The sequence below is a fragment of the Cibotium barometz genome, chromosome 40 (assembly GCF_041138505.1).
Source record: "Cibotium barometz isolate CiBa-2024 chromosome 40, ASM4113850v1, whole genome shotgun sequence".
In the NCBI taxonomy this organism is placed as follows: domain Eukaryota; kingdom Viridiplantae; phylum Streptophyta; class Polypodiopsida; order Cyatheales; family Cibotiaceae; genus Cibotium; species Cibotium barometz.
The window spans coordinates 22217585-22240235 of NC_141085.1; the positions used below are offsets into that span (position 1 = coordinate 22217585).

General features: G+C 41.2%; 1 protein-coding gene and 1 long non-coding RNA gene across 3 annotated transcripts; both read right to left on the reverse strand.

Moving 5' to 3' along the window:
* Nucleotides 1–9902: 9902 nt before the first annotated feature.
* Nucleotides 9903–10514, reverse strand: LOC147615320 (uncharacterized). The gene is made up of 2 exons (XR_015262823.1): nt 10362–10514; nt 9903–10255 (listed from the first exon to the last, which is right to left on the reverse strand). It is a non-coding gene; the product is annotated as an uncharacterized LOC147615320 (long non-coding RNA).
* A 2457-nt stretch (nt 10515–12971) lies between these two features.
* On the reverse strand, nt 12972–21729 carry LOC147615321 (protein STRUBBELIG-RECEPTOR FAMILY 8-like). 2 transcript variants are annotated; one of them, XM_086779398.1, is made up of 17 exons: nt 21311–21729; nt 20647–21022; nt 20314–20446; nt 20152–20223; nt 19941–20006; nt 19778–19849; nt 19618–19689; nt 17153–17224; nt 16975–17040; nt 16756–16821; nt 16303–16649; nt 15814–16073; nt 14522–14793; nt 14306–14441; nt 14068–14207; nt 13585–13741; nt 12972–13500 (listed from the first exon to the last, which is right to left on the reverse strand). In XM_086779398.1, the coding sequence occupies exons 2-17, from the start codon at nt 20744–20746 to the stop codon at nt 13360–13362; spliced, it is 2172 nt and encodes a 723-aa protein (XP_086635524.1). In that variant the 5' UTR covers nt 20747–21022; nt 21311–21729; the 3' UTR covers nt 12972–13359. The 2 variants fall into 2 exon arrangements, with proteins under 2 accessions (XP_086635524.1, XP_086635523.1); XM_086779397.1 differs by having other exon boundaries at nt 20647–21025; nt 21311–21728.
* Nucleotides 21730–22651: the final 922 nt, after the last annotated feature.

A 22651-nucleotide genomic window follows, 5' to 3' on the forward strand; every position in this document is an offset into this window, starting at 1 on the left:
TGTTTTTTCTCTGTCCAAAGTTGTGCGCTCTATCCTTGACAGCTGGGCATAGCGCTTCTCAAACTCTCTTAGCAATTCTGTGGCAGAAATTCCCATTTTGGGTTTTGTGACCCATTCCAAGAAAGTTCGTTTGGTCACTCGCTCGGAATCCTCCATGAAATATTCGTCCTTTAAAGCAAGCTTAACTCCTCCCAATTTCTGCCACCATGTGCTGTCTGCAATCCTCTTATGCGCTCTCTTATTTCAGGAACACATACTAGCTCAAAGCTTCGAACCATATCCTCCTCAGTCACCCTGTTTAGCTCCATTTCTTTTATGTAATTGCGCATGTACTTTGTGATATCCTTTCCATCAAATTGATCCACCTTTTTCACAATTGATTGCAGTGCTTTGGTCGTGGAAATTTGCCCCCTCTCAGCAGCTTGCTGCTGTTGCATGTACATGGTAAACATCTGAAACATCTGCATAACTCCGGGGTCAAAATGAACCCCTTGACCCTCAGAATTCTCAGCCATAGCTTCCCTGTATATTTCACCACACTCTCACCCCAGCAGTTTCACGTCGGGTTCACCAAAGAGCTGTCGTGACGTGGATGGTGTCGCTGGGAAAGTACGAGACTTCTAGCTGTGAGAGTAGGTACCAATCTCCACAAGGAAACTCACACACATAATTCTCCAAGGAGCATAGGACATATCCATTTTTAATGACATAAACATGTGTCAATTCACCTCAATACATCCTTGATTTCAGCCTGATGATTGCACATAAATTGTGTACCAAGTGCATGTCCCTTTCCAAGCATAGATTCAGTGGCTCCTCTTTCCAAATCCCTCAAACAAATCACATGTAGGCATAACATAATCTTCAAATATTTCCCACATACATGTAACCATTTACATTCCATACATCAAGTAACATCAATCCCATCATTCCAAGATGTTTCTTTATCACCTGAAAACCTGCCTTTAAATTCCAACAACTCACAAACAAAAGACGATATATGGCATAACTATAACATGCTCACATGATTTTAAGAAATTCCATGACTTGCATTCCAAATCCACTTGGGTAGAAACAAAATCAAATTTTCTAGAATCCTTACTGCATTTTTGATGCTTTGATTCCACGTATTTTGATGCATTAATATCACAACTCTTCATATCAAGTTCTTCTTGATTTACAAAACCTTTAAAGGTTTATAGACTTTACGATTTTTCAAATCGTAGGTAGGTAGGATAGTGAAATAAAATAAAAATTAAACCATCACTTATCTGAAAGTAGCAAGGCGAATTTCACTTGATTTTTGTTAACTCCCATATGACGCTTCGCTGCAGGCCGCGAAGGGCAGAAAACATATGTATATTGAAAATCCCATCACTGGATAACACTCAATTTGCTTTTCAATTCTAACTCCTACATGCCATGAACAGTAACGGCCTCCTTGATTTTATTCACTCTGGTTAGTTGGCGCACTGGTTCCCCTTTCTGCACACCCCCCGAACTCTGATAAAATGCGCTTCCCCTCGCTCTCTGGTTTTTCCTCATTTTCCCGCAAGGAAATCGGCGCCCCACCACCTTTTGCAGCCAGATTTTTGTATTTCCCCGTTTGAAAAACAAGAGCGCCCCCTTTTTTTTCATTATTTTCGGGTATGTCTTTTTTCGTTGCTGCCACGCAAGCTCCCCTCTTTACTACATTCTATACACATGATATATCTACTAATATGTATATGCTTGGACCAAGGCAGCATCAAATATCATATTCATATCATGAGCCTACTAAAGCACGCATCATGCTTGCACTCCCATAAGAGGTAATCATTGAATTGGCTCATCGATACCATTGAGAAGCTACTACACATCATGCACATGGATAGCCATTCACATCATTATCATATCCCTTTGACAAGCCACTCATACCATCATTTACATAGCCACGCAGATCATATATATAACTGAGTGTTTCCAACTTACCCATGAGGTCTGAGTGTGAACAGAATTACCACCACCATACTCACAAGAGTCATTTTGAAATAGCTCTCACTAGCATAGCTGCCACTAGGTTCACCATCCATGGGCATAAAGATATTATTGAAGGGATCATTCTGCCTATGAGGATACACAAGAACTTTGATTGTGTGCTTTGAATGTGTGCAGTATCTTAATAAAGTTCTTCTTGTTTTGCTCATTCCACGATACCTCCAAAGGGTATTCTTTAAAACCATTCCTCATATCATACATGCTCTCACATCTCCATACATCTCGAGAAGGGTGTTCCCTACTGCAAGGCTTACCATAAGCATAAGGCTCCATATTTCACACCACACTCATATACAAAAGCTCCGAGACCTGACTCAGCCTCAGCTCGTCTTATTGAACCTCATTTACAATATGAACATATGTACATGGCATCATATAATGACTCGTCATAGCACTTAATCCCATGCATCTAGATTTGCATTTGATAGTCTCATATGCATGGTTTCACACCATAGACGTGCCATGGCACGACAACGTGTGATAGTCAGCCTGCTCCTGGATCATCTTGCCCGCATAGGGCAGCCACCCACACCATGAAAAATAGGGAAAAATGGGGGGAAAAATGGAGAGTGCGAAAAAATGAGAAAACGCCTAATACGGGCGGGCACACCCACAACAGAGGCCCTAGTGTATATGTATAGATAGGAGATGACTTCTAACCAATACTTCATAGTACATAGTACATATATCCCATCCATAGATACATATGGTCATGGGGGTAGGGTTTAACAACTGACTAACCATATGGGTCCTATATATGAGGGGATTTGTGGAACTCCATAATCATCATGTTCATTGTGTTCAAGCACTCTTGTAAGAAAGACATCCTCTGTCCCCAGAGTGTCTAGATCGCCATCACAACTCCTTATTTGGAGCACGTGGGTGGGTGGACACCACGAGTTTGTAATCAAATTTTTACTGTCCAATTTGTAAGCAAGACATCCTCTCTATCCACAGTCTATCTAGATTGCCATCAAATCTCCTTATCTAGAGTACACGGGTGAGTGAATGTGCCATCAGTTTGTAAACAATATTACAAGAAGTAATATTTTTTACTCTCCACTTCTTTCTACTCTCCTCATCCGTGTGCTCCTTATCTGGAGGTGGATGGACTGCCATCAGTTTGTAATCAAGTTTTTATAAGCAATAATATTGTTTACTCTCCACTTCTTTCTACAATTCAATGCTTTGTATTGTGTTGATCCAACTCCACTGTTGTGTATTCTTAATGCATAGGCTCTAGGCAAAGCTTATTTTTAGTAGTTTGTTATTTGAAGGCAGATTTGGAGAGATGGCTCAACTTGCAAATAATGCAACTACTCATGCCCTCCCTCCACCTTTTAGTGATGGGAAATTGGATGTGACAAAAATTACACTCTTTGGAAGTTCAAGATTAGGTCCATTATTGATTTATATGAGTTGTAGGAAATTGCAACAACAATAGGGGTCGACAAAGCCGGGTCCTACACCGGTCCCGAATAGTATAAACCATATCATCAAATCTTGGTATTGCCTTTAGCGTGGAGGCAAAGGAATGCATATACACTATATACAATCTCATCACTAGCATCACTGATTTGGTGATGACCCTGATTCAACATGCTACCATAGCATCTAAAGCATGGCAAGTTCTAAAGAACCAATATGAGACAAGGAATCAGATAAGGATTCAAAACCTTGAGAATCAGATTATAGTAGAAAGGCATTCTAATGGAGAAACAACAGAGAAGTTCATATCAGGGATAAAGAATCTATAAGATCAGATAGCGGTGATGGGAATCTCTGTGTATGCAAGTGAATCAGAGTGTTACTCCCAAATTATAATAGTTTGGTGACCTCACTAAACACACAGGTATGCAACAGAGTTTGGTGTAATGCTGCAGAGGAGGAGATGCATTTCAAAGCCATAGATGGTAGCAATGTGGCATTCTCCACAAATGCAAAGAAAGGTAAGGGGAAGGGCTCTGGTACCCCAATGCTTTTGAAAAGAACAAGAAATCTCAGGCAAAGTGTTTCTCTACTGCTGACAAGCCTAGTCATGTGGTTAAAGCATGTAGACTAAAGGAAGCAGATGAGAAGAATGGCACTTTCAAGCCTTGGAAGAAGGAGTCTAGGAACAGTGCTGAAGTAAAATTCAAGCTATATGTGGCAATAAAAGAAATCTATGCAAAAGAAAAACATTCCTCAGCAAGCATCCTAGCATATGACCAATCAAAAAGGTTGGTATACCTCCCTTAAGCTTGTGTGGGGAGTGTTATGAGAAAGAGAAAAGAAGAGAAAGATGACGATTCCTTGTTGATCTGACCATTATAAATTTAAAACTGGACATGGCTATCCTTGAGAGGCCTACTCAGTCATGATTTGAGAGGTCTAAAGTAACTAACCTAAGGAGACCTAAAGGAACTAGTCTTGAGTTCATATGGCATGTGGCATGTGGCATGTGCATATGATGATTTTGATGATAACGACTATGGTGATGATGATGATGATGATATGTTTATGTTTTTTACGATGACCTTAATAAGGATAAATATATTTATGTTTTTTATGATGACCTTAATAAGGATAAATATACATTTTTTTTTGAGAAGTGTGGTTATCCCAATGTTATGATGTGTGCATGAGTTCTTAATACCCGTGTGCATAAGTTCTTAATACCCGTGTGCATAAGTTCTTAATACCCAAGTGCATAAGTTCTTAATACCCAAGTGTTAACACTAGGGGCTAGGGGTATGGTCCCCCCTTATACTCGGGCACAACCTAACAACCTTGATTGAAATACATGATCCTTAACTGAGTGGTAAGGCAGACGGACGAGACCTGAGATGGGTCTAGGATTAGCCAATGAATTTGAGGAAGCTAGGGAAAAGAAATAAGGAAAATTCATCAGCTTAGGAGTTTCTTAGGTCTCAATGTTGGCATGTATTATGCATCTTGTTTTACTAGAATTACCATTCCATGATGTAGACATAAGGGCCACTCCTATTTTATGACTCATTACCCATTCTATATATATATTTAGCACTATAACCATGATAATGTATCTATATATATTTAGCCACTCCTATTTTATGACTCATTACCCATTCTATATACATTTAGCACTATAACCATTCCAATGGATTTATAAATCATACACATGGTATTTACAATGAACTCTCCACTTGTTCTCACGCCCAATACATAAGATTACATAGAAACCCTTGGAATCCTTCATATGAAACCAAATATGTGGAACCGTTGAATCATCATAAAGCCAATGATTCACCACATCACTACCAAGCTACAAGATTCTCATACAAGCTTCCCAAGTTTCCATCAAAACCTCATGTGAGAAAGTATTCACAGAAGCATAGCATCTTGTGTAACCCCCTTCCCAATGAGCCTTATTGGCATACAAAATGCCGAGTCCCACAACATGGATAATCACCACACATATATATTATACATTGTGATAAAGAAGCCTCAACAAAATGAAATTTTTGGTATTACAGTACCAAGCCAATATGTTTGATTTAAATCTAAGATGGAACCCCTACAAAATTCTCCCCTCCCCAGTCGCAAATGACAAAGAACTACCCAACTAAAGGGAAAAAACAAGAAGATGACTAAGGCTTCCAACTGGTTGGTAGGAAAACCCAAAAATAGTAATAAAATCTCAAACACAAGAAAAACTTCTAGAAATAGAAACTCTAATAGATACATCCCTCTAATGGTGGGCCTGTCAGACCCCACACAGCTTGATGTGACTCCATAAGGATGGGGAGTGAAGGAGAAGAAGAAGAAGTGCCTAGCACCCATCAATAGGATAACATGCTAGAAAGAGATGTAAGGGAAATGTACTTCCAAGATGCCTTTATAGTTAACTTCGAGGGAGGAACATCCCAAAGCAGAAGAGGAATCTCCTTTAGGGGAGGGAAAAAAAAACTTCACTTTTTGCCCTAAGGAATGACATCACAAACACCTTGGACCTAACAAACCAGAGTCGACCACCTTCAAAAGGAGACAATCATAGGTTGGGGGAATGTCCTCACCTCTCCCCACTAAAAAGAGACCCCAAGATAGTCTCAACCCCTCCTCCCCCCCAAAAAAATAAAAATAAATAAATAAATAAAAATTAAATATATCTCCATCATTTCTTATATCACTAAATGTTCATCATTTAATGTTATAAGAAATAAATAAAAATTAAATCTACTTCCATCATTTCTTATAACACTAAATGTCTCACAAACAACAGTAACCATCCCTGCATAATCAAGGAATGGATGCATTAGTGTGTTCTTAGTCTAGACTTCATTTTCCTGTAAGAAGTCAAAGCTATTGTAGAAGAATATGGAGAAGATATCAAATAAACATGCCTAGTTTAGTACAAATCATGCCTAAGGGAGTGGGGGAATCATAGTGGGTGTTCTAGATAAGTGGGTTTACGTCATAAAACATATCCAAAAATACCCTAGCAAATGGAACATGGTTGAAAATGTTGGTCCTAGTATTGGTGTATGCTTCAGGTCCTGAATGTTCTAGACCGAGCTTATGTGCTTTCCTTGTGCAATTTGATGACCCTCTATGATACTGTTGGGTGATTTCAACATGGTGGAGTCACCAATGGATAGTATAAGAATAAAGATCCACTTTTTGTCAGAGGCCAAGAAAAGAAACAATGGCTCAAATGCAGGGCCTTTGCTTGCTTCTAGACATGGCAAAAGTTGGGAAAATAAGACCTCTCATAAGGGAAAAAAGGTATGCTAAGGTGCACAAGTTAGAGAGACTAGTTGAGGGGAACTAGAATCTTCAAGAAGACCTAGGAAGGAAAAAGGTGGAACTAAAAAGAGAAGAAGAGATAAGCTACCAACATCTAAAGCTCTTCTCTTGAGGGAGTGGTGGGTGGGTAAGGTTGATTAGCCCTCTAAAGAAATGTTCAAGCTGTTTTTAAAAAAAGGCAGAGAAGGATCACATCCCCCTCCTTCTCGAAAACACAAGAAAAAAGGCAACCTCCACCATAGTAGAAGTATCTTTAGCACCCCCTCAAATCACTCAAGGGTGAGAGATGTAGCATGCAAACTGATCTGAGAATGTAGGGCATGAATGGTTCTTGACAGGTTAGCACTAGCCCTAGAGAAAGAAATTACCCTAAAAGAACTGGTTTTAGAGAGACTATAGACACTCTAAAACAAAGGAAAAGCCTTGGGATTGATGGGATTCCTCATAATTCTTCCAATCCTTTAAGCCTCTCCTAGGTGGCCCCCTTTTGATGGTGTGGTAAGAATCATTAGATTTTGGAGCCCATCCATTCTTGATCAATGAGGGATTGATGAAACTTATTCATAAGAAGGGGGCCAAGGAGGTGATCACTAAGTGGAGACCCATAACCATGCTCACCACCGCCTACAAAATATTTGCAAATAATTCCATCAGGCAGGGTTGTCCCCTTTTGCCCCGCTCCTATTTACAATTGTTGTTGAGGATGGCTTGTATAGGATGCCATGAGAAAAGGGATCATGAAAGGCATCAACCTACCTAGGGATAAGGGTCAAATGTATCTCCCAGATAATACCAATAGCCTTGTCCATAATGATGAGGGTTCAACTAAAGAATTTTGGATATGCTTGTATCTTTTCTGATATTAGCATCTAGATCAAAGATTATTTAGTATTAAAACTTTGATTCAAGAGTCCCCCTCAATGGTTGTTGGATTAGGGATACAAGGCCATCCAAGAACGCCAAATATTTCGATTCCCAGGCATTCCCATGGGCTTTGAGTCACGTTGCACCAAAGATGGATTTGGGTCATGAAGGTCTAGGGAAAGTTTAACCAGTGGAAGGGGTACTAGCAAGGCCTAGTTCGCTAGACTGTTGGTTCTTAAGCACATCCTCTTCCCCTGTATTATATACTTCCTCTCCTACTGGAAGCCCTCAACAAGGGAAATAAAAGGTCTGAATACCATGTGCAGGAACTTCCTATATGGTCTAAAGATGTTGTTTTATACAAAAGCCCGAAAGTCACGTGGTGGCAAGTCTACAAAAATGAAGGAGGCCTAGGAGCTCCGAACATTAAAGACATGGCAAACATGATGGGAGCAAAACGGGTTATAAGAAGGTTACAAAATAAGGAGGAGGAATGGTACATTTTGCATAATTGGCAGTCTAATAGTTTCAAAGTGTCAAATTTTCCAAGATGGAAAGATGTCCACAATGGCCCTCTTCTATAGACCAATCACAATCAAGCCAATTGAAAGCCCCCTTGTGAAAGCGATGTGGAAAGCCTAGAATATATGTAAAAAGGATATCTCCTTCACTACCTACATAGATTTGGGGGAATTCTCCAGTAGGTGACTTATGGTGTAGAGAAAAGCAAAGATGGTTCCAATTAGTGGAACAAAAAATTAAATTGAAACTAGACAGGAGGGATGAGCAGTTGATTCAAAGGTACATCGAGCTTTAGGACCTAGACGTCCTCCTGATGCTGCAGAATCAGAAGCTCTTTCTGATTAAAGCCTTCTCATGGAATACCCATTGCAACTTGCTCCCCATCCCTCATATGCCCTACCAAGGCTCTACTCTACACTGCAAACTGAATGATAGATGGCACATATTGTGGGATTGCAGATAGTGGACCTACAAGTTCTCTAAAATTTGGTCTCCTATTATTCTACCAACAAAGAAGTTTTGTCTCCTATGGTTAATTATGCATAAAGCCATGTGGACCAATGTAAGAGCTTTAAAATTTGGCATTGAAGCGAGCTGTGTGTCCTTGATGCAATAAGGATGTGAAATTGTTAGCACACATGTTCATTACATGTCAGTATAATGGGGATGCGTTGAGGCTCTTCCAAGTGTGTCAAAGCCCTGTGCTGGATATAGGAAGTTCAGCTGGAAGGAGTTACTATTAGGAGTGCCAATTGGGTGTTCCACGATAATGTGAAACATCATTAGAGCTGAATACCTATGGACTATGTGGCTAGGTAGAAATGCATGGATTTTTAACAAATCAAAAGTTAACATGTTCCAATTTCTAAATAGAGACTTGCCTGTCAAGATAAAACTAACAATTAAAGCAAGCTTCAAGATGTGCAAAGCTCAATACACAATGCATGATGTAGATGAAATGATTAAAATGTCGAGAACCAAGGATGAGTTTCAGAATCAAATCACATTCAACAAGACTACCTTGAAAAGGATAGCGTGGTCTCTAATAAAGAATTCAAGCTGATGAGGTAGGATTCTGAACTAAGCAGAATACATTCAGAGACTTCTAGCTCTAAAAGAGTACCTAGAATAGTGGTTTGTTGATTGTGCTCAGATGATCATGCAAAAGTTATGCTCCTTCATTCACAAGCATTATGTAATGTTTTGAACTTTCCTTCTTCGATTCTATAATATAATATAATCACCTTTTTGCTAGGCTACATTTAACAGTTAAATGAAGGGCTGATGACGTAGTTAGTGGTGGAGTTAGCGAGTAGGTGGAGTAGGTTTAGTTAAAGTTCTAATTAAGTCTTTCACAATTCTTAGCTTCAAGCAAATGTCACATGCATTTATTACAATATGGGTCCCAAACGTTTTTTTACATTAATTTATTTGGTGAATGGAGATAACCTTATAAGCGAGGGGATCGTACCTTAGGAATGTTAAAATTTTCAAACCTTAGCACCACGTGGAGGATTCGGGTTTTTATGCGAAGGTTTATATGTAATTACTTTTGCCTTTTAAAAAACAAGTTTTGAAATTAAAGGAAAATAGATAGTTTTTAAAAAAATATTTTTGAAATAAAAGTTTAAAATGGTTTTACCAAAGCTTTTAAAAAAATAAACTTATAATTAATTAAAAATAATTTCTAAAATTAAATATTAAAAAATAAAAAATTAACATGGAAAACCTCATATATTATATAAAGATGTGCTTATACCAAAGCCCCCAAAAAGTGCGGTTTGATAACAAATTACATTATATTTCATGACATTATACATAAAAACCACCTCCTCTTTTTGGCTAGACGAAAAAGGCACAAAATCATGTGACTCAACAACAAGCTTTGCACATAAAATAATATTTGTCAGAGTAGTCGGGGCGAGAAGCTTCTTCATCATCACTATCCAGGAAGATTCGATTGTTTTTTCTACTGAGCACATAAATTTCTTTGTCTTCTCTTTCTTCGAGACCATCACCATATATTTTTGTTTCTTCACTACTAAGACCATGACCATCCTTGAAGTACCTAAAAGGAATATTTTTTGAAGAGAAGATTTCATCAGTGTCTATGCATTACATAATATGTGGCATTGACTTTCCACACTGCTATGCAGGCCATCTCTTATCCATACCATTGCCTATCTTCGGGACAATCGACAGCAAGGTAGTACTTCCCACTAGCAAGCATGTGCAACAAGGTCAGCTCAAGCCTATTTGGTATGTAATTATCCATGTACATATATGCCTATCTTCGGGACAATCAACAGCAAGGTAGTACTTCCCACTAGCAAGCATGTGCAACAAGGTCAGCTCAAGCCTATTTGGTATGTAATTATCCATGTACATATATGCCCGATTGAACAAAAAACTTTGTTTTTTAAATCACCTTACCAATGAAGTGTACATTACTCATACCTCTTGTGATTTCTTTGTCAATCACATTGTGGAAAAAGAATCAAAAGTGGGCTTTATGAAAATCCTCAATACAATAGCCTAACATACCTTTGAACTTGCCCAAAACCCTTACACATGACAATTCTACCTGATGGTTTGGGCACATCCCAACCCATGTACTTCTTGATGAGCTTGCCAATACGAAGAGGAGACTATGACCCAAACAACCATTTGAGAATGCACATGACTCAATGTACCACCCTTTTCTAATGCAAAAAGCCCACTAATGCACTCAACATGGATGAATTTCTCTAACGGTTCCCAATAAACAAGATCCATGTGACCATTACCCACACCGATGGTGACAAAGACTAAGAGGATGTTTGTCTTCAAAGGAGGGTTCTGAACACTTGGGGTCGATGCTGATGACCTAGCCTTGTTCTTCACAAAACATAGATTGCCATGCTATTCTCCATCGGGTGGAGTAACAATACATGGAAAAGCATGTAGGGCAACACTTGGATCTATAGAAGTTGTAGCGACATCCTCACAGGCCACTATAGCATTTATACTACTCGCTAGAGCATGCCTAGCATGGTTAGACACACAGAAAGCAACACACACAAACACAACATACAACAACACACATAATCACAATGCCCAACACTCCAATGAGTGACGACACAATCATAGCACCCTAGAAACAACACAGATACAAAGCAACACGACCAACACAAACATGCAACCCACACCAACGAACCACAATAGACAGACAAAGATGAAGCACAATAGATAGAGACAAAACACAAACATGAAGCACAATAGACATATAGAGATGAAGCGAGACCCAAATAAAGTTATAAAGGTTCCCACCCACATAGCCAACCACCACACGACCCTACTCCCCTCCATTAATGCTATAAGTTCCACCCACACAACCAAGTGCCAACCCATCATGCACCAACATGCAACCTAACCAAACACGAGTAGACACCACAAACGCCTAGCTACAACAACATGACCAAGACCCAAATAAAGTTATAAAGATGCACATCCACACAACCAAGTGCCACCACATGACCCCAGTCCCCTCCATTAATGTTACAAGATCCACAAACACAACCAAGTGCCAACCCATCATGACCAAGAGCACCAACATGAAACTCGACGACAAAACATGAGCAAATGCCAAACATCTAACTACAACACAACTAAGACCGTGCTACCTTCTTGCAACCCCACTCCCCTTCATCACCAGCATGCAACTAGCTACAACAGCACAAGCACGAGCACAAGGGTACATAGGCCAAGTGAGCATGGTACCAAAGACTAACTCATCAATGCTATCCAAGATTGCATGACCACTAGCAATAGCATGCAACCCCACTCCCCTCATAACCAAAACATACAACAATGGAAGATAGAGAAGATACAACAACGGGAGAGGAAAAAAACTCCATGTTACCTTCATGCAACCCAACCATGAGCATGAGCATACAACCTGACTAAACACCAGCAGATGCCCTAGGCCAAGGGAACCATATAGAGGCCCAATAAGCACAAGCACAAGGTAGGCCAAGCAAACCACCCCACGAGCATGAGGCATGCAAGGCGATGCCTCAAAAAGAGGAGCCCACTCCCCTTGTTTACAGCTAGAATCCTATTAAGATTTGCATGGAAGATGTTGGGGTCCTATTAAAGTTAAAGCAAAAGAAAAGGATATTTGATGGAAATTAAAGTTTTAAAAAAAGATATTGGGGTCCTATCATGGAATACATTTGTGCACATTATGTTCATAGCTATAACAAGTTCATTAAAGGTGGCATGATTGGTAGAAAAATAACCTTGTATCTACAAGTGTGCATCATCTTTAGTTTCTTATAAGTGCATGCCCTTAACAAGTCTTGTTATTGAGAGATAAAAGTGGCATAGTTTTTTTTAATGGCTTATGAGAATCATTTTGAATTTTCTAATGACTAAGAAGGCAAAAAAAACTCAAAGATTCATACAATCACTCGAGTATACTTGATTAACATGCATCTATGCATGGTAAGAATTTTGGCTAACATAAACTTAAAAACTCATAAATGTTATCACTATGCTAACTAATAAATAAAATACATAAAGTATTGATATTGTATTATGATCTATTATATTTAGTTGTTTAATTATGTATAATAATATAATAAAATAGTTACCATATAGTTTAAAATAAAAAAGGCATCCTTATGATAAAGCACATAAACATCTCTCTCTCTCTCTCTCTCTACAAGGATGACCCTTAGTTCTCTTGTTTATTTTCATAACTTAATTCAAAACCTTATATAGTTGTGAGCATAAGGAGCCAATTTGCAATTAACCCTCATTTCAACAATAGGGGGGAAGATATATATGGCAATTTAAACAATAGGGGGAAGATATATATGACAATTTAACCCAATTCAACAATGGGGGGAAGATATATATGATAATTTAAAAGGTAATGAATCTTTTTGGTGTAGAAGATGGATGCCCACATGCCTTCCTTGAATTGGGGGTAGCAAGAAAAGGCCTTCTATACTCTATTGGCTAGCCCAGAACTTTTCTAGCATGGCATTAAGGCTCAAAATAGCTCATTTTGGGGGCTTAGCTTATTTACTTTTGTACTAGAGCCTTAGGGCCTCAATTATTTTAGGCGTTTATTTAGGAGTGTTTCTATTAAAACCAACTGTTTGGTTATTGAAACAAACCGTTGTCTCAAAAAGAACCTAAGGAATCCGGATTGTCCGAGCTATTTGGGTCATCCCCAAGCCTCCGTTTGCTTAGTGTAGCCCTCTGCATCAAGCGGACCAACGACTGCACCACTTCGGACATAAGCGGCCGGAATTCCGGTTCAGGCTGGCCAAAAATCAACGCCAGGTTAGTAGAGTTCATCTCTGAGAAAACCATCTTCTTAATTGAGCTCAAGACATGGCTTGCAACCTGCACACATAAGGATATGATGTCTGCAAACCGGGATAGAGACTTCACAGGATACAGGCCCATGAGAGCTGGGTCCACCATGGTTGTAAGAGCATCTATGTCATGTAGCTGAGGAGTGGCCCACCTCACCAGAGACTTCTCATTTCGCGGCTTTGTACTTTCCATTGGATCAATACATTCTGTCAGTATTTGCAGACATACCTACCTAACAAAGCAGGGATACTTGCAACTCACAAAATTTGCAGAAGTTGCAAGATTTTAGGTAAATTGCTTAGAAATTCACACATATTTTGGATTGCCTAGGTCCTTTTTTTGGTCGTTTATATGTTGGTTATTTAGGTGTGAGGATTGAAATTCACATTGACTTCTGAGCAGGGTCCCGCCGACAGGAGCTTTACTATTTTCCAGTATATATAAATTGTGTCTTCCAATCTGTTCATGGACAAGACTCTATGCAATGATAGATTGGCATACATTACTTACCTGTCGAAAGGTTTGCGACCAGTCAACAGCTCAAGCATAACTACACCAAAACTGTAGACATCACTCTTGGTGGTGTAAACTCCTGACATGGCATGTTCAGGAGCATTGTAGCTAATTGATCCCATCATCTGTGTAGACACCTAAAGATAGTAACAGGTTTTGTCTTATGGATCATCTGTACAAACAGGAAGATCACACTTGCTTTGTCATTTGCCAACCAAAAAATATGAAATAAGACCTGTCTTTCAGGACACTGGAGGAATGCTGCAATGCCGCTGTCAGACAGGTGTGGATTTAGCTCTTCATCCAACAAGATGTTGGCTGACTTGAAGTTTTTATGTACCATGGAGGGCAAACACACTTCATGGAGATACCTGTGGCATGTGAGTAAGAATCACAACATGAAAGCAAATCCTGAAATCCAACTCTTCCGAACAAAAGAGTGTTTACGTACTCTAGAGCTCTTGCAGTACCAAGAGCAATCTTCACTCGAGCATTCCATGTTAGCTCCTTTCTTGTGTCATCAGCAGAATGCAAAACATCATGCAGAGTGCCCTTGCCGAAGTAGTCATAAACAAGTAAACATTGTCCATACTCCACACAGTAACCAACAAGCTGAGTGATATTGGGATGATGGAGACATGATATGTTTGAGACAAATTCTTTTATATCCTCCTCTTTCAGAAAACCAGATGCTGAAGTATCCATCTTCTTCACAGCAACCACCTGCATAATTTCCAGTTTGATTTGTCCGCCTAGGTGCAATACTATGCAAAAACTTCTGGATGTGGCATTTCAACATCCTCAGTTTTAAGTATTGTTGGCGTGCCTTTTTTTAGTTTTTTTGGTACCTCAGCTGCAGGATAGGATTCTAGATAACTATGCATACTTGGAACCAGGAAGAGGAGCAAGGCTGGTAGGAAAAAGGGGAAGGACAAGCACTTAGCTAAAGTAGAGCAGATTGAAGCTCAAGAGCAGGCCCAGCACCAAGAACAGCACCCAAGAGCTTGCAAAAGAGCAGGGACAATATGGCCTGGAAAGGGGAGTTGGGGCAGCCAGGGCTGGCTGGCTCACCGGCAGCCATCCAGTTGGCCAGCCCTAGGGAATTCAATAAGGTTTCCCCACCAGCAGTACCAGGTAGTCTCAAATTCACCAACCTTTCTACTACAAATTTGGAGTGACCTTTGGTGCGCTTATAAACCATCAAGAGATATGAGAGTAGAGTAGTAGATGCTCCTTGCGCAGGTGATGCCCTTGTGCACCATCAGGGTATGTGGGCCATGGAATTGTGGATCCTTGTGCACACAATGAAAAGGCATTTGATGTAACCACAATTAGAGTTGCAATCAATGGATCAGCAGGATTACAGTCTTGTAAACAAAACGTTGCTGCTGTTCTGAAAACTTGTCATAAATGTACCATGGATTTATCAGAAATATTCTGGTTTGGATTCAACACCCGCTTGATGCAGCTGGGTGCAACATGATGAATATGGGGTTGAAGTTCCAATGCAGAGGTCGTGGTTTAACCCCAGTTGCTATAGCTGGGTGCAACATCATGAATAAAGGGCTGGGCTCTTGCCCATCGGGTCGACGTACTCCAAAACCTCTCAAAAAAAAATAGTACCATGGATTTTATTTTCCTATAGCTGCATCTCCCCTCTCTTCGCCTTGCACGTACACGTACACGTGCATGTGGAGAGAGAGAGAGAGAGAGAGAGAAAGAGAGAGAGAGTTTATATCATACCTTTTCAGGCAGCTTGGCCTTGTACACCATGCCAAAACAACCCTCACCAATAAGATTCTCTTCACTGAAACTGTTTGTGGCTATTTGCAGGTCAGCAACTGAGTATGTTGTGGCAGCAATAGGGCTTTTTGTTCTCCTCTTTGGGGATTTCTTTCCTAATTCATTGCGGTTTACCATCTTGTATATTTCTGCAGGTGGAAGTTTGAGTGGCACGTCTCTAGGATACATTTTGAGCTTCTTGTCGTCCCTATCCTTCGAAACTGTGGAGAACCCAATCATTTACAGAAAACAGAATACACATTCATTCATTCATTCTCTCTCTCTCTCTCTCTCTCCCCCCCCCCCCCAAGTGTGTCTGTGTGTGTGTGTGAATTGAGGTGTAGGGAGTGGTGGAGGTGGATTACCCTCCACAAAATGTCACCAATATATAATCATTACTTTTCAGGAATATAATAAAAGTTTAATTTGGAAGCTTTCTTTGTTCTCTACCTCTTGCAAGCGGTGGGGTAAAGCTCTGCACTGCAGCTGCTGCCATGGACTGTTGTTTCTCCTCACCTTCAGTGTGCCCTCGAGGTTTCAAGCAGAAAAATATGATAATAAAGGCAACAATACTGATTGCCAGGACACCTGCAATTGTGATTCCAGCAACAGCTCCACTACTCAAACTTGAATCTGTATCGCTGGAAGTAAGAGAGCTGTTTGCTGGGCTAGATTGTTGGTCGCTATTTCCAGCCGAAGGTCCACCAGGTGCCCTATTCCGACTTTGTTGGGGTGGAGGAGGAACATAGGGTGGAGGTGGAGGAGCTGGAAATGTGCTGAAATTGTTTCCATTCACTCTGCAGGGCAGAGACAAGGAAACTACGTGCAGGTTAGGTAAACATTTCAGGGAAGATTAGATCCCAATGATGACGGAGTACAAGAATCTTGGTCATGTATACTTACTTCAGGTTTGGAATGGAGCTGAAGGTGGATGGAATCCATCCGGTGAAATGGTTGTTCTCCACGTCTCTAAGTGAGTCAGAATTAGCAAAATTTAGTTAGAGTACACCTTTTTTTAGAAGAATTAAAAGACAGACTTCAAAAAATGGATGTCTTAAGAATACAAGCAGGCATAAATGAGCAAAGTTTTATTTTTTATTTGTGTCATAGTTAGAGATTTACAAGTCTTGAAGAGGTAGATTGGTCAAGAGATTCAGATTTCCTGAGAGCATATTATTTTGTAAGTGCCTGCAAAGGGTGACACATTTTTATCCAGAGGCATTGTTTATATAGAAGGATGGAGCTGATCCATAAGCTGAACATGCTTTGTTTTTGAAGAAGACAGCACGAGGTACCATACATGGCAGAAAGTTCTGATAAGTTGGAGAAAGACCGAGGAAGTTCACCAGCTAGTTTATTGAACGATAGATCTCTGCATACAACATCATATAAGCAATAATTTGAAACTTTGCAGGTTGATTATCCACATGAAAGGGACTTTGATCATTGCATTTCTTATCTACAAAACTGCAACAAAACTGCGAAGACTTGGAAACAAATAGAGGACACTTCTTTTTCAACAAAGCACTTCTCCATCTTTGGGTGGAGATGTGGGCAAGCGCCACAGGTGTCAGGGTTCGAACTCACAACCTTTCGAAAGGCTGAGTCTATAGTTTCCGCCTGCGGCCGCCACTGTGGACCAAAGCCGAGTGCCACCACGCAGAGTTAAGCACCGGCACACAGAGCCGATCTCCGCCCTTACAGAGCCGCTTTCGCCCGTTTCCGCTGCCAGCCTTGGGCGGTGCTCAACTGTCCTTGGCCTGCTCCGCCCGTCTCTGTCCAGCTATTAAATCTCCGCTGCCGCTGGTTTCTCAGTCCGCCTACCTTGATGTGCTTCCCCAATGCACGACCAGGGAATTGTACACCTCTTGCTTTTAAGCTCTTGTAGGTCTCTTCAAAGACAGGTAGCCAGTGTGAGGGCCTTGTGACGGATGGGAGGTGCTGTATCTCGTCCAGCAGTGCCAGCGCCATCTATGCATTCGCAGGTTCCGGCTGTTGAAGGCCATCCGCTTCTTCAGCGCATGCACCCACCCTGATCTCATCATGGCTCTTCCTGGCCAGCAAGCTGACTGTCCACACTTCAAACTTGTTATCATAGGTGATGGAGGAACATGGAAAACTACATTTGTGAAGCGTCATCTGACTGGGGAGTTTGAGAAACGATATGAGCCTACCATCGGAGTTGAGGAGAAATTCAGAGGTCTTCGTGACGGTTACTACATACATGGTCAGTGTGCCATCATCAGGTTTGACGTCACTACCCGGTTCACACAAGAACGTGCCAACCTGGCATCGGGAGAAGCCTTTTAAGTCATTAAACTTCTAAAATTTCACCTTTTCTTGTTTATGTGTGAGTCATGGGTGTGTGTTGTGTCAAAAGATAAGGCTCTAAAACCTATAAAAGCACTGTACTCTTTGAAGCTACTAACAACATTAATCAATAGAACTATTATTGAGCTGTGCAATAACTCTCTCTTGAGCGTAATTCTCTCTCTCTCTCTCTCTCTCTCTCTCTCTCTCTCTCTCTGCACTACCACACCTTTGATCCCCCATAGCTGTTGCTTCAGCTCTAGGAGGAAGGGACCAGTAGTGTGGTTGGTTGGTTGGTCTGTCCAGAACCAAAGACTGTTTTTTCATACCTTGCAGGTCAAAGAGAATATATGAATATTTGAGCAAGATGCTCAATGGGCTGGTCTACAGTGAGGGAGTACTACACTAAATAACCTAATGCAGCTTAAACGCAAGGAGAGAGGGAATGATACTGGAGGAGAGTTGCTGGTCGTGCTGAGGGAGACTTTTTACAGCTTCCTGGCTTGTACATCAGCAGCCAAGCTTGGCTGCCTGTCTTGCACACTGTTGTGAAGCTTTGGACGAGACCCTGCAGCAGCTCCTCCGACAGCATACTCCCTCATATTATCAAAAGTTACCAGCACATGATGTACCAAAATTTAAAGCCAGTGCACTCTCATGTTAAGAATCTCACATCAAGTTTCAAGTCTATGACCAGTTTTAATGGAGTAAGTGCTTCCTGGAATGATGATACAATTGTGGAGGGCAGGAGGACCTACAGATGGCAATTTCATTAGCCTACAAATGTGTAGGGCAAGAGATCTACATATGGCAATTTCAGTAGCCTACAAAGCAAGAGAGCTTTTTGTAGCTTCAGTTGGAAGGCCAGCCCCACAAAGCTGATTGGACAGGTAGTTGTTCGACTGGTAGTGATTTTTTGGCGAGACATCAAAAAGAAAATTCCACTTGTTGGCTACACCAAGCTTGATAAAAACCACCTTTTTTTTTCATTCATAAGGTTATTTCTTGCATGTGCACATTTAATCCCAGCTTTGTGGCAACTTCCCTCCGACAGATACAGGTTCCCCAACACCCTTGCCATGGCAGGGGTGCAGACAGTTTATACAGTAAGGCCAATATCTCGAATCAAAGGCAGCCATCATGAGAGATTGATAAGCACAGAAGGCCAGCAGTTGGCAGCTTGGACTACTACAGAGACAAGCAGCTCTCCTTTAAAGACTAAGCTGTAGGAGTGTTTGGGACGCCAAACCCTCCATGTTCTGAAGGCATTTTGAGGAAAGCTTGACCTTAAGGCTTAGAGCTATTGCCCAGCAACAAAAGTGTCTGTCTTGTTATAATTCTACTTTTTCCATTATTTTTTTTGTTTCAGCACAAGGGTCCCCTGCCTCCAAGTCATTTCAAAATATGTATTTAAAGTGAACAATGTAAGGGTTACCATACACATCAATAACTCACAGTGTATTCAGATTCTCGAGATGCCCAAACACGTCACTGATATTGCCAGAGAGCTGGTTATTGCTCATGTTCCTGCATGCAAAATCAGCTTAATCTTGTCTCTCATGCAACTGAGTCATTGATCAAGCTGCTTCCTTGGAATGAATGCAGCCACACTTACAGATAAGTCAGTAGGGTCATTCCTGTGAATGAGTACGGAAAATTTCCAGAGAAGTTGTTGCTTCCAAGGTTCCTATTCAAAACAACTAGCCTCAAGGTAAGGAGTTAAATTCACAAGATAGTATTCAAAAGGCCTTGAGATAGGAGGCCAGCAAGCCACTTACAGCTGTTGCACATTTGGGGGAAGCTGGTAGGGCAAACTACCGGATATCTGATTATTGCTCAGATCCCTGCATTTGGAGAAACAAAGCTATCCTTGTTAGGCCCTTGAGTCTCAATGATCCAACTTGTCTGATTTGGGATTTTGATTTAACAATTCCAAACTTTGCACTACCCAAAAAGTGCCAAAAAAACAGCTGAAAGACTAGGACACACAGAATGGTTAAGGATGTAAGCTGGTCGAGCCTATAGCCGAGGCTGCCTGTGAGGTGTAGACCCGATAGGTGGCTGCAAAACATATTTATTAGAAGTGAAAGCACTATACAGAGCAAGTGGTTGCAGAAAATGCATGGAATATCCAAACTGTAAAGAACATACATTTCAGTTATGGCTTGGTCTGAGCACATCACACCTTCCCACGAGTCACTGCAAGGGTCTGCTCCGTTTGAACTCCAGCCGGTCAACTGACTGGCAGAATCCAGACTGCTATAGAGATTTTGAAGAGCAGAAACTGCAAGCAGCATTTCTTGCTTAGCAGCAATTTGCTTGCATGGGAGAAACAAGGACATCAAGGAGTTATACCATGTAAGGGTTGTTTAGCATCGAAGACATATGCAGGCACATGTGCACGCTCGGGGGGAAGCGGGGGGCGGGGTGAGGGAACACACAAAGGCAGGCAGACAGACAGACAGAGAGAGAGAGAGAGATCACCATCTGGCTGGTTGGTGATGGCGTGCAGAAAAGCCACAAGCATATTGGAAAGAAGCATCAACAACAGAAACTCCGTTGCTTTGCATACGATAATGGCCATGCTTGTAGATGGGAAGGCCAAGCGTCTGTGTGATTTCTTGGTAGACTTGATCTTCTGGTTTGGCAAGAGGAGGATTAACAGAGAAGAAGCGAGGGTATTTAATTAACAGTGTGGAGCCATCATTAATGGCGTTTTCTGATGTTGATTAAGCGAGCAGCAACTGCTGGGGACACGCAAAACCTGCCGAGAAGCAAGGAAGCCAAGGAAAAATTCGCCGAAAAGCAATCGGGTATATGCTTTTCTCGTCTTCTTTCTTGTTGTGAGAACGTAATGCTGCTGCTGCAGACCAAGAAAACACAGAGTGAATTGCCGGAAAGCTAACAGACCGTTTTTTTGACACAGAAAAACCCCAACTGGTCGGGCAGAAAGGTGTAGGAAACCCTAATAGACCAGAAGAAACCCTAACAGGAAAATGCCTAGGTTACTTGGCATCTGCAGAGCTCGTCAATTTCTCCACAAAACTCGTCATGGCTCAAAGGATTTTGCAAACTGCACCGCTAGTTCAAAACCAAGGGTTTTGCAGAAATGCATGGTGAATGAGCTTCATTCAGGCAGACATGTCACCTGCAAGCTCGCCATAGCCATACATGCATTTCTCCTTTCTCTGCTACAAGCACGCTGCAGCGAATTTGTTGCAGGTGATGGAATTCTGGCTAGCCACGGCCATCTTCAGAGCGTTCTGCTAAGCGACTGCAATAGCGGTGAGGAGTAGGGCAGCTATGGCGATGAGGCAGTGACGGTTTCTGTGTGCAGGGGGTTTCTGCGGATTTTTTCTGACTTGTGGAGGGAGCATGGTGTCTCTTCAACATCATGATCGTGGTGATGGGTGGCGGAAGGAGCTTTCTAGACTACTATACAATAGTCCTCCCATTTTGAAAACCTTAAGAGGTACCTTTGATACCACTTTGCCATTGCTTTTTAAAGGTAATGTCTCCACCTCTAGGCCTAGGTAGTCCTTTAAGCTTGCTATCTACGCCAAGTTCAACAACCTATGACTCTAGGCTTATTTGAGATCACAAACTTATGGACTATCGAGAGAAATGTTGGGCTCTCGATGTAAAATTCTCATTTCCAGGGAACATACACACGGCACACCTTTGTCAGAGACCTTCCCCAATTTTCGAAAAAGTGGTCGCTTTTTTCCCATATATTTTGCGGGTGCGGGAAGTGTGTGAACCCCCTTGCTTTCAGGAAACATACACAATTCCTCTTTATTTTCCATAAAGCCCAAAACTTGAAGAAAATAGCCATACCTTTTGAAAATTTACACTCTTTTTTTTAATCGGCTCGCTAACGCTGCTTGGGATGGATGGTGAGATTGCCTAGTGAATGTGGAGATATTTTGCCTTGCCATCTTTTTCCATAGCCAAGTGTTTGAAGGCCCTCCAAACAAGTGGATGAGCACACTACCTACTGAGGCTTTCTCACCCTTGCAAAAGCCTCTTTGTTGCAAGCATTTTGAAGCCGCATACAACCTCTAGCAACTAACTTTATCAAGCGTCTCCTAAAATTGCTAACAAAAAAGAAGAAATCCATGCAAGTTACCAAGGTTGTGGCTACCAGTGGTTAGGGTTCTGGACATGTGGGATGAGGGCTACAACAAGAGTTGGGGGTATGGAATCATTGCCTCTTAGCTCTATTCGACAAAGTGCTCTTCACAGATTGCGCCAACTTTGAAACTTTCAAAACCTCTTCGATCCCATGGTATGGGGAACACCTCTTAGATCTTAATATTCTCTCTCTCTCTCTCTCTCTCTCTCTCTCTCTCTCTCTCTCTCTCGCACATGTGTGTATGCACGTGCACACACACTAATTGTCTGTCTAGGGTACACATGCTAGTAACCACAATAGAAGATTGTCACCCCCCTCTCCCCAGCCCCAACTCACTAAATAGAGATAAAAAAT

What these genes read in the sequence shown, in the direction of transcription:
- LOC147615321 (XM_086779398.1), bottom strand. Translation starts at nt 20,746, where the DNA reads ATGGCCATTATCGTATGCAAAGCAACGGAGTTTCTGTTGTTGATGCTT. An exon ending in GGTCGCAAACCTTTCGACAG is followed by an intron (nt 13,742 to 14,067) that starts GTAAGTAATGTA and finishes TCCAATGGAAAG; the next exon opens with TACAAAGCCGCGAAATGAGA. An exon ending in TCATATCCTTATGTGTGCAG is followed by an intron (nt 13,501 to 13,584) that starts GTTGCAAGCCAT and finishes ATTTTTGGCCAG; the next exon opens with CCTGAACCGGAATTCCGGCC.